Source organism: Xenopus laevis, chromosome 3L, assembly GCF_017654675.1.
Source record: "Xenopus laevis strain J_2021 chromosome 3L, Xenopus_laevis_v10.1, whole genome shotgun sequence".
NCBI classification, from domain to species: domain Eukaryota; kingdom Metazoa; phylum Chordata; class Amphibia; order Anura; family Pipidae; genus Xenopus; species Xenopus laevis.
This window is the reverse complement of record NC_054375.1, coordinates 117,685,320-117,700,965: the sequence shown is the minus strand read 5'-3', so window position 1 is coordinate 117,700,965 and position 15,646 is coordinate 117,685,320. Positions and strand designations below refer to the sequence as shown.

Below are 15,646 nucleotides of genomic sequence, written 5' to 3'. Positions count from 1 at the left end.
AGACCTGGATCCTGGTTAATACTAAAAAGTCCTACACTTATAAATTTTGTTATGCCGCTGTCCGGTTGCTAGGGTCCCACTTATACTAGCAACCTGGAAGCTACATTTCTGGGAACCGAAAAGCAAAAGAGAAATTCTAACATTAAAATAACAATTAATAGAATAGAAGTGTTTGAGAATGAGTGTCTCCAGAAAATGAAGTCCCCCTTTAAGTGCAATGTCCGTGCAAAGGCACAAAGGATTTAGCCCAGGAGCATATGGCAGTGGCAGGCAGTGAAATGCAGTTGTTATTGAGAATTCATTCATCAAAAAAGCAGCAGCAATTTTGCCGGCGTATTATACGATTTCAAGGGAAACCTGTCATTTCTCTGCAACTCTGATTAATATTTATTCACGAGTATTACGCTTTTGTGAAAGTTTCTCCCTCACTGTTGACTTCATCCTGCCAGCGAGCAAGAACGAGATTGACGTGCCTCACAGCCAATCCCGCAGTGGCATCGTTCATTGACTAGAAGCGTTGTCTGCTGAGCGCATGCGCCATAAAGACTCTTACTGTCCGGAGTGCGGTCGGAGCGGAAAGTGATACAGTGAGGCCAGTGGTGTATGCGAGTGAGTACCATTCTGTGCTTTCTCCTTGCGGATACTGGAAGCGTTTTCTTTTGGATCTCCGGGCTCTGGCGTGCAAGCGGGACCCTTTGCTGGGGATGTTCGACCTCTGGGACACACTTGTTGGATAAGGAGGAGGTAAGGGGGCCCCGGTGTTGTGGGGGAGGGGCAGTGGGACCTTTCCATATCTGCACTGTAGGGGGGGGGGGTTGTGTGTGGGGAAAAAGTGACTTGGAGACAGTAGCTGGCGGCATGGGGTTATACTGGGGGCAGTACGTTGGGTGGATCAGTGCTACACTGATTTCTGCTCATTCCTTCACACACAAATACTGAACTTACATTGTGTTTCTCCCACAACAGAAACCTTTAGTAGGTGAGACACTCACAGCAGATACCCCTAATGCCTGTATTAAAGGATTAACTATAAACTTGCCTATGCCAAAAATAGCCAAAAATGCAATTATTAGGCAATGTCATTTAATAACCCTGAGAACATTCCAAATGCCTTGCATTGAATCCCATGGCAGTCTTGCTCTTTTATTTTGTGGTCTACAACTCCCAGCAGCACTCAACAGACAGTTTTTTTTAGGAAGTGCTTGGATTGGACGCTACACAATATCTTCTTCTTTAGCAGGACTTCCTCACAGTCAGAGCTGTCAATCTGCCCTTTTGTCAGGACAGCGCCTGATAGATCGGCTTGAAAATAGGATTTACAGCAGCTGATTCCGTTCATCTTTCCATCAGCTGTCTGGTCCAAAATTGCCTAAAGCTGGCCATAGACGTGCAGATTTACGTTCCTGTTGGAAAAACGATTGTTCGGTGCCATCTCCCGATGGATTCAGATCAAATAAAGTAGTAAAAGAACAGATCAGACGATGTTCTGCCCCTGACGGCAATCGTACGAAAGTTATGTCCGACAAAAGCTCCCACTGATATCGTCAGATCTGCAATACGTGAAGAAATATTATCGGTAGCCGACAGAAAATTTCTAACCTGTCCGATCGCCTGAACGACTAATAGCCATGGCATGAAAAATGTCAGGACTCTCCAAACACCGCACGAAAATCATACGATCAAATCTTTGCATCTATGGCCAGCTTTATACTCCATGCAATTGAAGTGACAGATTTGTGGTTAGCTCTTGTTGTATTCAAACTCCCCAGCAATACCAATAAACTAGTGGCCGGCCTGGGCTTTACTGTGACTTGTACGTTTCTCTGTATAGTAAACAGATATATTGCCCAATAAATAAACATGGAACTAATTGTGCTACTTACAACCTGGCTAGGATAAGAAGACAAATACATTTTATTAGTAATTAATGATCAGCAACCCCCCCCCCCTTGTTTTTTTTTCCAAGGTGAAATTCTTATTCACATCCTGCTATTTATGAGGGCGACTCGCCTTTTACTGATAATTCCTAAATTGGATTTCTGCTATAAATATAACATGACTGTCCCTGAATAAGGGAGAACATTCACATGCAAGAATAATGCTGGGATTGTCGTCACTCTTGGGGAAAAAAAAAAAAACCTTACCACTTGTTGACGGCTCACTCCTAGTGAGTGTTTGGGGAGGAATGCACTGACTTATATGTTACATGGACCAATATGTGATTCTGATGTATTCAGCTTTAAATATGAAAAGCAGCTGGTAGTGTCTGATGCATTTGGGTCAGTCATAAGATCCAATTATGCATTTAAAAATGCGTCTTGCTGCAGGTTATTATATTTATACAGATACCGTGATGCAGGAATGGTGCCAATATGCAAACAGCCAGTGTTTTTGTTTGTAACAAGCAGCAGCATTACCTCTTCATTAGCATCACATGCCGATTATTGTGACATAACCATACAGATTCCTTTATGTTTAGCTGTGTGTGAGGGCCTGGGCTAAAGGTGGCCATACACGGAGAGATCCGCTCGTTTGGCGATGTCGCTAAACGAGCGGATCTCTCTCAGATATGCCCACCTTGAGGTGGGCAATATCGGGCTGATCCGATCGTGGGCCCTAGGGCCCAACTATCGGATCCTAACGAATGGGAAGGGGCGGTCAGATGGCGGGACCGCATCAACGAACAGATGCGGCCGCGATCCGATGGGATTTTTAGACTTTCGGCCAGATCTCAATCGGGGAAGCCCGTCGGGGGGCCCCATACACGGGACAATAAACTGCCGACTCGGTCTGTAATTTTTTGTGTGTAATCTGTATGTTCAGTGTATACACCCATTAACTGTACAGTGCTGCAGAAAATGTTGTTGCTTTATAAATACATCTTAATAGAATTATCTTCCTACTGAAGTTGAGTTGGTTCATTTGCAACTCCCAGAACTTCTGCCCACCCTGAGCTGTTTGTGGAAAAACAGCTCAGGGTGGGTAGAAGATTAGCATTCCTGTCACTGTGTTGTTCAGTTATGTTATGTGCCACTATATTCCACAGGGCTGTAGGAAAATAAAGAATGATAGATTCAAGCTGTAAAGAGGGCCCTGCTGATTCTACTATTCCTACTATCTCAGAGCTACATTCCCTTGCCACATTCCCTTCACAAGGCTATTGCGCTACTGCCACTATAGGTACCATCTCTCCCTACTATACCTGCTATGTCACAGTCCCTTCCCAGAGACTATAATGCCACTGCTACTATAGGCACCATCTCCCCCTATTATACCTGCTATCTCAGAGCCACATTCCCTTCCCAGAGACTATTATCCCACTGTTACTATAGGCACCATCTCTCCCTACTATACCTTATATCCCACAGCAACATTCCCTTCCCAGAGACTGTTATTCCATTGCCACAATAGGCACCATCTCTCCCTACTATACCTTCTATCCCACAGCCACACTCCCTTCCCAGAGACTATTATCCCACTGCTACTATAGGCACCCTCTCTCCCTACTATACCTTCTATTGCACAGCCACACTCCCTTTCCTGAGGCTAGTATCCCACTGCTTCTATAGGCACAGTCCCTTCCCAGAGACTATTATCTCACTGCTACTATAGGTACCATCTTTCCCTACTATACCTTATATCCCACAGCCACATTCCCTTCCCAGAGACTATTATTCCACTGCCACTATAGGCACCATCTCTCCCTACTATACCTTCTATCCCACAGACACATTCCCTTTCTAGAGGCTATTATTCCACTGCTACTATAGGCACCTTCTCTCCCTACTATACCTGCTATCCCACAGCCACAATGCTTTCACAGAGCCTATTGTACCCACTGATGCTGTAGTTAGACACTATATTGATCTATGTTGATTGTATACCAACATATATCTTTTAGCACTAAGCATAATCTTTTTTTTTTCCTCTTATCCCTGTGTTTATAATATTAGGAACAACGTACATTGTGTGTGCTTCAGTGACATTCCATAGTCTGTGGATTAAATTGTTTTCACTGAAATAGTTTGACGTAATTTCTTTCCTTCACATTCTTCAAATTACAGAAGTGGCATAGCTAGCTAGCATGGAGAATCCTGTATGTTCATGTTCAACTGTTCCAGAACTCTTTAATAAAGAGTAAGCCAGTGAAGACCTGTTGGGGGTAGCTACTGATTGAAACTCTCACCCCTATGGTAGCCCACTGGATTAAATTCTCTACCATTGCTTTTGTACTCTGTGCTGGAAAGGCATTAACCATCTTAAACCCCCTCACTGGTAGGAAATGTTATAATCAGACTGCCTTTCCTATGCTGATTGTAAAACCTCTGTTCCCAATTGTTGTGCTCTTCTACCCTGCGCCGTTTTGGGGTAAAGTCCATTAGATGTATGTTTATGTGAGTTCTATATCAAATCATCCTTTTGTGTTTTGAACTCTTTAACAGTGCTGCCCAAATCTACCCACAGACAGCATCCAAGGCAGGAACTATTTCATTATTTTGGGATGTTTATATTTCATTTCTATTTCCATGCTTTTAAATACATAAAAAATATGTGTTTTTTTAGCACATTTCTCCAGTGCCTTGTAGTTTTGTAGCACTCATACAAAGAGTCTCATGTTTTAATGTAATTTAATATACAGTGTGCATTGTTTCACAGAAATGTATTGCAGGGGAATATACCAAAAACTAAACAAGGCCTCTATGTGAACCATGCAATCTGTAAAGCACTTAACTTTTAATACTCTTCCAGCCTTGTTTTTCTTATGGCTCATTGATAACTTGCTTCAAAAACTGTATCAGATCCACCTTAAATTTGACTTTTTCTCATAAGTTATTAGATGTATTTTTCTGTCTGTGCTCATTAAAAGAGAACTAAAGCTTAACTAAAGAAGTAGGCTAGAAATATTGTACATTAAGGGCATATTTATGAAGGGTCTAATTTCGAATTGAAAAAACGTAGAAATACGAATTCAAAAAGACCAACTGAAATTAAGTTGAAGGTTTTTTTTGGGTCGAATAGGTCTGTTTTCAATCGAATAGGTCCGTATTCAGCCGAATACGTATAATTACTACATGGCAGATCAGAAACCAGAGCAGCTAGCATCCAAATTTAATAATCAGCCCTGTAGCATCAGCTTATATGACAGGCCAAACTAATTTTCTTCTTGATAATTTGTGAGGACCCTTAAGTTTAGCTTCTCAACAGCTGCTCAGGACCCACTGAGCATGTGAGTGTCACAGACACTTTCCAAGATGGTGACCCCCTGTGACAAATTTAAAGTCCTGGATGATTGCTGCTATTGACAAGCTGAAACTTAAGCTGCTGCAATAAGTTCAGTATATAAAATATGGCATTTTTAGGATTAGTTCTCCTTGAAAGCTAATAGGCATACTTTACTCAGAAAAGGAAATACAGTGTACTTGTGTGTGTACAGTATATATGTATTGGAGGTAGAAAATGACATTACTGCATTAAACAGTACAGTATAATTCAGGGTGGATTTCTTGTTAAATCCATGCAAGAAGGAAAATCACAGAAAAACACAACTTTTGTTTGACATCAGTAATGGGTACCTTTAAAGGGATATTATATCCCCCTTTCAAAATGAGTTCATTGAATAAGGCTTGTGCTGAATATACTTTTTGTCTATTGTATAAATTGCATTATTTTATGTCTTGCACTAAAAAACCTAAAATACAATCTGAAATTGAAAGTAAAGTCACAATCTACTTCCTCTTCTTACAAGTAAAAACAAAAAAAATCATCAGTCCACTGAAAAGCTCTCTGTATAATAAGCTGCTCCTTCTCTCACAGCTAACAGGCTGTGATTGGAGGGTTTGTCTATACAGAGGGCTTCTTAGTGCACTGGTGACTTGTGTGTGTATATATATATATATATATATATATATATATATATATATATATATATATATATATATATAAAATATTCTGCTTGTTACATCAAAAACATACACATTTCTTAATTTAAACACTATGCAAAAAGAGTAAGCCCTCTTTGTTGAAGGGGGAATACTAATTCTTTCAAGGTTTTCAGACACTTGCCTGTGCTCATAATGGGTATTGTTATTTGCAAGCATTTATAAAGCAGTCCTTCTGTGCAGTACAATAGAAGGGGGTATGTATACAAGAACCGTTACAGTTTACTTATAAATACTGCCAGATACAGTTCTTATATTATGTGACCATATTCTTCAGAAGTATGCATTCTCCAAAGAGAAAGTACCTTGCTACCTATTGGTGTAGGAATTGCTGTTATTAAAGGGGAACTATTGCCAAAATGTAATATAAGCGTCTGCATACTGAAATAAGAAACTTTCTAAATACATTCAATTAAAAATTCTATACCGTTTCTGAAATAATCACATTTATCTTCACTAGTCCTCTCTCAGCATCTGTTTCTCTTCATTCTCTCTTCATGTCTCTCTACATGCAGGATTTGTGCAAAAGGCAGTCATTTTGTTAGATTTTGTTTCTACTGGAATCGGTTATTTGTGAGCTCTAATACATCTGCTTGGAAAGGAGCCTCCCTATAAGATATATTGGATCATTCATCCGACACCCAACTACTACACAGAAGACAGAATGAAGAGAACAGATGCTGAGAGAGGAATAGTAAAGATAAACTTGATTATTTCAGAAACAATGCAGAAATTTGAATTGATTGTATTTAGAAAGTTTCTTACTTCAGTATGAGGAAGCGTATATTACATTTTAATTTTTGTGATAGTTCCCCTTTTACCACTGCAGGGAGAAATGCTGTTTGCATTTTGTAGTTCCCGGCCCTTTAAAATGAGGGGGCCATAGGGCTCACGCTGTTAATGCGGTGTGGGCTGAATTGAAACTCTGTCCCTATTAATGCAGTGGGCATGAAAGGAAAAAAAAAAAACATGCTTGTCACTTGGTATAAAATAAGTTAAGTGTAATAAAGGCCCTTGGCTTGATCACAAACAAAGTACCCCTAAATGCAAATTCTAACAGGCCTATGGTGCCCTCTGGGGATACGTGCCCGCACCATTATAACAGTTTGGATTCCTGGGCACTGAAACACCTATTATTACCTGCCAGCTGTCTTGTCTGTCTTTAAATAGAAATTCATATATGTATTACGGATCTTAATATCTTTAAAGTTACGTTTTCTTTCACAAGTCAAAATTATATTTTTGGGATTAACCTTTAACGGTTTCACTTGTGTGGAAAAGTTGCAGCGTGGACTTCTGTCTTCTATTTGCTGTTAAGGTTTTTTTTGTCTTGTGGGCAGAATATCTCTGTTCTGGTCTTGAAAACAATGACCTTTAAATAGTAGAGAATAATTAATCCACCTAGTGTGGTTAAGCTCTCCTTGGTAGTGTGTGAGGCCCAACAGGATTGTTCTGGGCTGGCTTTGTGGCTCTGCCATTAGCTTAACACATTCTTTACTACAGTGTCAGGACATTCATTTCTTTCTCACTAAGTGCAGACATTGTTCTGAAAAGCAGTTATCTACTATCCCATAGTTACATGCTGACTAATGGTTACCCACATTTGGAAACAAAACTAATCTGAAATCATAGCTTTATTTTACTGTATGTATAAATCTTCAGTGCCTCTTTTTCAGTTAAAGGGGTTGTTCACCTTCCAACACTTTTTAAGTTCTGTAGGTTTGATAGTTTACCAGAAATAAATACTTTTTCCAATTACTTTCTATTTTTTATGTTTGACTGTTTTTCATTATATTGAAGTGTAAAGTTTAATTTTTTTACCTTCTAAGAGCAGAGACACACAGTCAGATTTGGGCGACAGATTTGGGCGACTAATCTCTCCGAACTACCTTCCCTTCCCTTCCTGCTGGCTAGAATGTAAATCAATGGCAGGATGGCACTCGGAGTGATCCGTTTTCAAAAGTTGCATGAAGTTTTAAACTTCGGGCGACTTCTGAAAACAGAGCTCCAAGTACCATCACGCCGGCGATTTACATTCTAGCCGGCGGGAAGGTAAGGGAAGGTAGTTCGGAGAGATTAGTCGCCTGGGCGACTAATTTCTTCAAATCTGACTGTGTGTCTCTGCTCTTAGAAGGTAAAAAAATTAAACTTTACACTTCAATATAATGAAAAACAGTCACACATAGAAAATAGAAAGTTCTAGCCGACGGGAAGTTAGTTCGAGGTGATTAGTCGCCCGGAAGAAGAGGAGATTTGTTGCCGGACGACTAATCTCCCCGAATCTGACCGCGTGTCTCTGCATTTAAGCAGCTCAGGGGGTGGGGGGGTCGCCGACCCTGTAAACTGTTTTAAATTGATACATTTCTTATCATCAACACTTTTTTTTTCCAGTTCAGTTTGTTTCAGATAGTTCTCCAGAAATAGACTTTTTTCAATTACTTTCCATTTGTTATTTTTTTACTGTTTTTCAAAATTATAAGTTTAATATCCCTGTCTCTGGTGTTTGAGTCTGGCAGCTCAGTAATTGAGGCGCAGACGCTAAACTGTTACAATTTTGCAACATTTAGTTGATACATTTCTCAGTAGGATCTATGGGAAATATTAGCAACTATTGTATCAATTCTAAAAGCTGCCTTAAATGAAACTCAGGGATTCTGCTCAGCAGGGACAAATATACGAAATGTACCTACTGAATGTATAAATTTAGAACACTTTACAGGGTCGGCGACCCCCACCCCCAGAGCTGCTTTAGAAGCTGAAAAATGACACTTTACACGATTACATATAGAAAATAGAAAGTAATTGGAAAAAGTCTATATCTCTGGTGAATTATCTGAAACCAACTGAACTGGGCAGCTGTTAGAATTGATACAATAGTTGTTAATATTCCAGAGATGCTGCAGAAAACTGTATAAAGTAAATCTTGCAAAATTGTAACAGTTTAGCGTCTGCAACTGAATTACTGAGCTCTCAGACTGAAACACCAGAGACAGGGACATTAAGGGGCAGATTTACATAGGGCCGAATGTAAATCCTTCGACTTCGAATATCGAAGTCGAAGAATTTAGCGCGATATTCCTACGATCGAACGCTCAAAGAATTTTAATCCTTCGATCAAAGGATATTCGATGTTAGGAAGCCTATGGGGACCTTCCCTATAGGCTAACATTGGCCTCGGTAGGTTTTAGGTGGCGAACTAGGGGGTCGAAGTATTTTTTAAAGAGACTGTACTATCGAATGGTCGACTAGTCGAACGATTTTTAGTTCGAATCGTTCTATTTGAAGTACAAGTCGTAGTCGAAGGTCGAAGTAGCCATATTTGACCATTCGAAATTCGAAGTATTTTTTCTTCTATTCCTTCACTCGAGCTAAGTAAATGGGCCCCTAAACTTTAAACTTAGGTTTTGGAAAAATGGAAAGTAATTGAAAAATTTCTGGTGAACAATTTGAAAACAATTGAACTGAAAAAAGTGTCTGGAAGGTCAAGCTGGTCATACAGACCTTTCTGAGAATGTGGTGAGCCGCAGTCCAAACTGAAATCTTCTCAATGGTGTATGCTACTGTAACCCCAGATTTCACTGGAAGTGTCCAACAGCAGGGTGTGGTAGCTTTGAAAAAAGGGCTAGCCTTTCATATGTTTGCCTTCACCAGATTTAAAAGATTGGAGACCTTGCTTACTGTGTGCCCTAGACATACATTCTTTGAATACATCCCATCTTGTTTACTTTTATTGGACGGAACCTGGAACTTTACTGCAGATGTTGGCTGAGTTCACTAAAGCTGATGAGAAATGTATCAACATAACCTGGCAAATTGTCCCAGTGTAGAGAGCCTGCATGTGCCTGACTGCGTCAGTAGGCTAAAACTCCAGCAAGAGAACAGGTCAAATGTTAGCTGCCCGAAATAAAATAAATAGATTGCAAAAGGTGAAGTACCCCTTTAAAAAGTCACCTTTAGTTGAATTCCTGTGACTGTGTACATACTTGCTCTGGCTATGGAGAGTCTGTGTGTGATGACTGTTAAAATCAAAAAGTTCCAACCTGACTTGTGAGCCTTAGAATACATATCAGTCAGAACACATTTAGCTCACAAATTTGCTCCTTACATAAAACATTTGTATGCCTTGATTCTAGGGGCTTTGAGTTATATACTCTTTAGGTTCCATAATGTACCCTTGATTTTTGTAGTGAATAGTTCACTGCACAGGTAAAATCATTCTGAAATGTTTGGATTGTGGTTTTCCTTTGTGCAATCATGCCTGCTAGTGAGTAGTCACACCCTTTATCATGGCTTGTGCTGTTCCAAAAATGCTTGAAGGGAGTACTAATACCTAATTTCATTAACTTACTACATTGCTGGTATATCCTTTAGCTCAAGTATTCATTGTTGTTTATCAGGTGTGCAACTGATATCCTCAGAGGTTGGCTGCTCCATATTCCTGTCTATTTGATCCTCTGTGACACAGCATATACGTGGCATGTCCACTATTTGGCTCTCCGGAAGGTTGTTAAACATCCAACTCCCAGCACCTCTGGACATCCTTCAGGTGAATTGCAGAACTACAGCATTGGGACTGTGGCAGGCTGCATGTTCTCTTCCAATGCCTTGAGTGCATGAATGCAAAATACATGTTTGAGGAAACCTTTAAGGTTCACTAGATGAGTTCTTTCCAGGGGTTTATGTTGCCCTACAGTTAACTCTTCATTCCTCTTCAGTTTATGGGATAAAGTGGTAACTGAACATTAAAGCCCCTAAAAAATAGTTTTTAGGACAGTGTTGCATGGGACTGTTTCAGGTGATTTTTATTTATTTCTTGTATATTATTTGCCCAAATAGCACTTGAATCAGCCCACCATAGATACACATTGAATTTGCCTAACAAGCGCTCTTGTCAGAATAGACAACAGTATTTATTTTTTTTTTAAATTAAGACTTCAGACTAAAATTGGCCATACATTGAAAGATCTGCTCATTACGCAATGTTGTCAAACAAACACGACAAAGCTTAAAGACTCCAAAACAGCCCCCTTTTGGAATGTGACTGCTTTTATGCTTTCCATAGCTAACAACCCTATGCCTTATAAGAATGCAACACCCTGTAGTCATAACTTTTTTTTTTTCTGGCTTCCATCATTAGCAGCGCTCCTTAACCAAATCCAGGGCATAGGCACTGTGCGAAAATTAGGATGCTGGGTGCCCTATGAACATCTCAACTCACTACTAACCCTGCACACAGGAATGGAAACCCATTTACACCAGGAGAAGTATTCCAGTGAAACCAGATGCAACGTTATGATTGCATGGCTGATGTATAGGACTGTCAGCTGTGTGGTTTAGAAGGGCAGTATAGCAGTCTAACTTTAAAACAGAGGTGCATTGAATGAATATTTTTTATTTCAGCCAAATATCAGATACTCGGCAAAAGATTTGTCAAAATGCTGATCAAGATTTGCACCCAAATTTGCATGTATAAATATGAGCAATATTCAAAACATGCATAATACAAAAATAAAAAACAACTTTCGGGTACCCAGTCCTTTAATGTCACATGACTTGAATGGTTAGGATTCAGACTGGATAAATCCAAATCTTGCAGAGACGTCTGTGGGTTGGTTAGATCCCCAGCTGAATCCAATGACATTTGGTGCATCTCCGCTTTAAAAAGCATTTAATAGTTCCCCATCAAGAAAAACGTGGGCCCCATTAAATGGCTCATGAGCTGATACTTTGTTAAGGAGTGTCTTGCTGAGATTTATGCTTTGCAGGAAACAACATGTTGCCCTTAACAGATATGTAGGTGTGGTGCCTTCAGAATTAACACCTGAAATCAAAATAAGAACAGGATAAACACCATGTGACATGGAGCTACTGCTCTTAAAGTTCCAAACCAGGTGGTTCGTACACAGCTGAATATTTTTATATATGTGGGTAATTTAAAGATTGCACAAGAAATGCACATTGCTCATACTTGATAATTTACTTATTCTAAAGAAGCCAAAGAAATATAGAAATGAAAGCAATGTGTGCACCTGATATGTAAAGCACAAACTTCTTTGTTTTTGGGCTGCCTTAGGGTGGCCATACATGGGCAGATTTAAGATGCGGATTCAGCCTAAATTGGCAGTTTTTCCGCCCATAAATGGGGCCCTCAGGCAGGGCTACCCAACTGATAATCTGGCGAAAATTGGGAAAATCTGCATGTTGTTGTAGTTCTTGATCTGACGGGAAAAATCAAAACTGCCCAATCAGTAACTGGTCTGCATAAAGGCAATTATAATGCATTTTTTGGCCCGAGGGCCATATGATCGGATCCACCCGATATTGTCTGCTTCAAGGTGACAAGATCGGTGAAAGATCTGCTCATTTAGAAACCTTTCTAAACTTATAATGTATGGCCAGCATTACTGTTCAGACATTTTCTATCTGATCAGAGATACATATATATAGCTTTACTAAGCTGGGGAATTTGGCAAGCATTTCTTTTACCAGCAGCATTATTATAATTATATTATAATGATTATCATTATATCTGTCTTAAGACCTGGGTGCACTGATATTATAGAGAAGCAACCCCTATTCATCTAGGCCTGTAGTTAAAGGCACCTAGCTTATTGACTGGGCACATGTTAATCATAAAGAGTGAATACCTGCACTCTTTAAAGTGAACTTCAGAGTGCAAAGATATTTTTCAGTCATCTGAATCAATCAAATGTATGTTAGAGAGAGATGAGGTCTAAGCAAGGCAGTGCTTTATGGTATACAAGCCTGGGATTTTTAAGTTGTTAAAATGCAATCCCATCGTGTGTGTGTGTGTGTGTGTATATATATGAGATACAGAACAGGTATAGGATCCGTTATACCAGAAAGCTTCAACATACAGAAAGGCTGTCTCCCATAGACTCAATTTTATACAAATAATCCAAATTTCTCTTTCTCTGCAATAATTAAACCGTTCATTGTACTAGATCAAAACTAAAATATAATTAATACTTATTGAAGCCAGCCTATTGGGTTTATTTAATGTTTACATGATTTTCTAGTAGACTTTATGTATGAAGTTCCAAATTACAGGAAGATCTGTTATCCGGAAAACCTCTTTCCCGAGAATTCTGGATAACAGGTCGCATACCTGCACCTCTGTTTTTTAAAATGATTGCAGAAACATTTGGAACCCGTGTACATTTAGAATCTCTCCTGTGAGATATTTCCACAGTGTTGTAATTCAGAGCTGGCTGGTAGTATTGCCTTTTTTAAGGTGGTTCTCCTTCAGGTTAACTATTAGTATGTTAGACAATGGCATATTCTTAGCCACTTTTTAATTGGTCTTCATTTTTTATAGTTTTTGAATATTTACCTTTTGCTTCTTACTTTTTCCAGCTTTCACATGGGGGTCGCTGACCCCCAAAACCAAAATACTATTCCTCTTTGAGGCAACAATTTCATTGTTATTGTTACTTTTTTTTACTGACCTTTCTGTTTGGGTCCTCATCTATTCATATTTCTGTGTCCTTTTTCAAACCACTGCCTGGTTGCTTGTTTAAACTGAATTCTAGCAACCAGATAGCTGACTAAATACCAAGCTGGAGAGCTACTGAATAAATAGCTTTATAACGCAAAAACCATAATTGATTAAAAAAAAAAATGAAAACCAATTACAAATTGTCTCAGAATGGCAAATGTCTATGGCTTATGTATATTTTAATTGTACTGGTTTTCTAAAATGTGAATTTTCAAATTAAATTTCGCACTTTCATGATTTCTACTGTCAGTTCTGTAAGCCAGGATGCTTCGTATTATTAGTTGATACATTTTTCCGCAACATCAGAGAAACAGCAGAAACTAACAAATCGGCTTGTAACAGTTGCTCTGATTTAGGAAAAAATATATAAAGTAATACATCATCAAATTGTAACTATGTAGAAGTGCAAGGAGCAGCTGAAGATTCAAATACAGGTATGGGACCTTTTATCCAGAATTCCCTGTACCTGGGGTTTTCCAGATGAGGCGTCCTAATTTGGATCACCATACTTTTCAATCAAGTTAAAAATGGAAACCTTAAATAAACCCAACTGAATTGCATTGCCTTCAAGAAGGATTTATTATATCCTTGTTAGGATCAAGTACAAGGTACAGTTTTATTACTACAGAGAAAAAATGAAATAATTTTTAAAATTGTGACTGATTTGATTAAAATTAACTCTATGGGAGATTACCTTTCTGTAATTCAGAGTTTACTGGATAATGGTTCTTCAATAGGGATTCCCATACAGCCCTGGAATGGGCTTCAAAATAGGCCCAACAGCAGCCCCTCTGATATTTTCCAGTCCTGGCCTGATCCCATAGCTGTACCTTTAATGAATTGTATTTTAACTGTTCAATGACAGTGGCAAACTACGTTTTCTGAAGGTGAATTGTTCCTTTTAAATTATGGATTTTTCAAAGTTCAAAAGCAATGCCTGGGACTCCATGTTTAAACCATTTCTTCCATGTTTAAACCTGCACTTAGCATTGCGTAGTTGAACAATGACGTACGTGTGATTCCAACAGCCAGAAAATTCCAAAGGTGGTGTTCTGGGACAGAGGCCTTTGTATTATTAAGAGATTTCACAAAATGACTCTGCTGCATTTGTTTTTACCTATGGCTTGAGGTTAATTAAAATACTTGTTCTAAGAGGTAGGTTGGGACCACTAGACATTCTTTTTTTTGTGTACACTTTTTAGAAGTGCTTGTTTTTCTGGTATTGAGTTTGATGGAGTGCAGCTGGTATGAGTGTATGTTTACCTGACGGTAGAATTAGAACTAAAGCATAAGTAAGCATTGCAGTGTATTGGTATAAAAAGTGATTGATTCTGCATTTATGGAACTTTTTTTTACGATGAACAACAGTACATTGGTAAACCAGACTTTTCATATGTTTATGAATAATTACATGAAAAGATCATCCCCCTCCCTTTAGAATCCTCTTTTAGTCCACACTTTTAAAGGACAAGCAAATTTATGAAATGTTTTCATCTTAACAGACCCTTTGAATAGTATGACATAAATCAATACCTTTTTACACAGCATCTCATTCTCCCAGACTTTACCAGCAGCTGCAGCAGAGGCCTTACATTCCATCAGGTTGGAGGAGATATCACGTCCCCTTAGGGTCGGGTGCATGGGCATATTCGGGGAGATTATTTGCCAGGTGACAAATCTCCTCTTCTTCGGAGCGACTAATCTCCCCGATCTGCCTTCGGGCTAAAATGAATATCGCCTGGGGGCAGGCACTCGGAGCGCGTCGTTTTCCGAAGTCGCCAGAAGTTTCCTCGTGAGGCAATTACGGGCACCTTGCAAAACAAAGTGCCCTGAGAGCCTGCCCCTAGGAAGGCAGGGAAAGGCAGATTGGGGAGATTAGTTGCCCCGAAGAAGAGGAGATTTCTCACCTGGCAACTAATCTCCCTGAATCTGCCTGTGTGCCCCGACCCTAATTCTAACTTTCCCGACTTGTTGCATGCAGACAATGTTACCTCTTTTTTTCAGATGATGTCTCTGTGTGCTACCCTACATTTAATAGTTGGCATTAGCAGGATACTTTGCATTTATTTATAGGTGAAATAACCACTGTAATGTGCTTAAGACCTCTCCTTTCCCCAGTTATTACGATCAGTAGTCTGCCTCCTATTTGGCTGTCATGTCAGCAGTATCATTCATCTTTACTGCTGGG

The 15,646-nt window shown here is 39.4% G+C and overlaps 1 protein-coding gene across 12 annotated transcripts in view; it reads left to right on the top strand.

The window, feature by feature from the left end:
* Nucleotides 1-440: 440 nt before the first annotated feature.
* akap13.L (A-kinase anchoring protein 13 L homeolog) overlaps nucleotides 441-15,646 on the top strand; it is a 185,204-nt gene continuing 169,998 nt past the window's right edge. For 3 of the 12 annotated variants that reach the window (XM_041586862.1, XM_041586855.1, XM_041586863.1), the window contains exon 1: nucleotides 443-744. In XM_041586862.1, the coding sequence (XP_041442796.1) occupies nucleotides 604-744 (141 nt within the window). In that variant the 5' untranslated portion in view covers nucleotides 443-603. Of the gene's footprint in view, nucleotides 745-15,646 lie in introns of all 12 variants that reach the window. The other 9 variants (XM_041586856.1, XM_041586857.1, XM_041586858.1 and 6 more) reach the window with 6 other exon arrangements.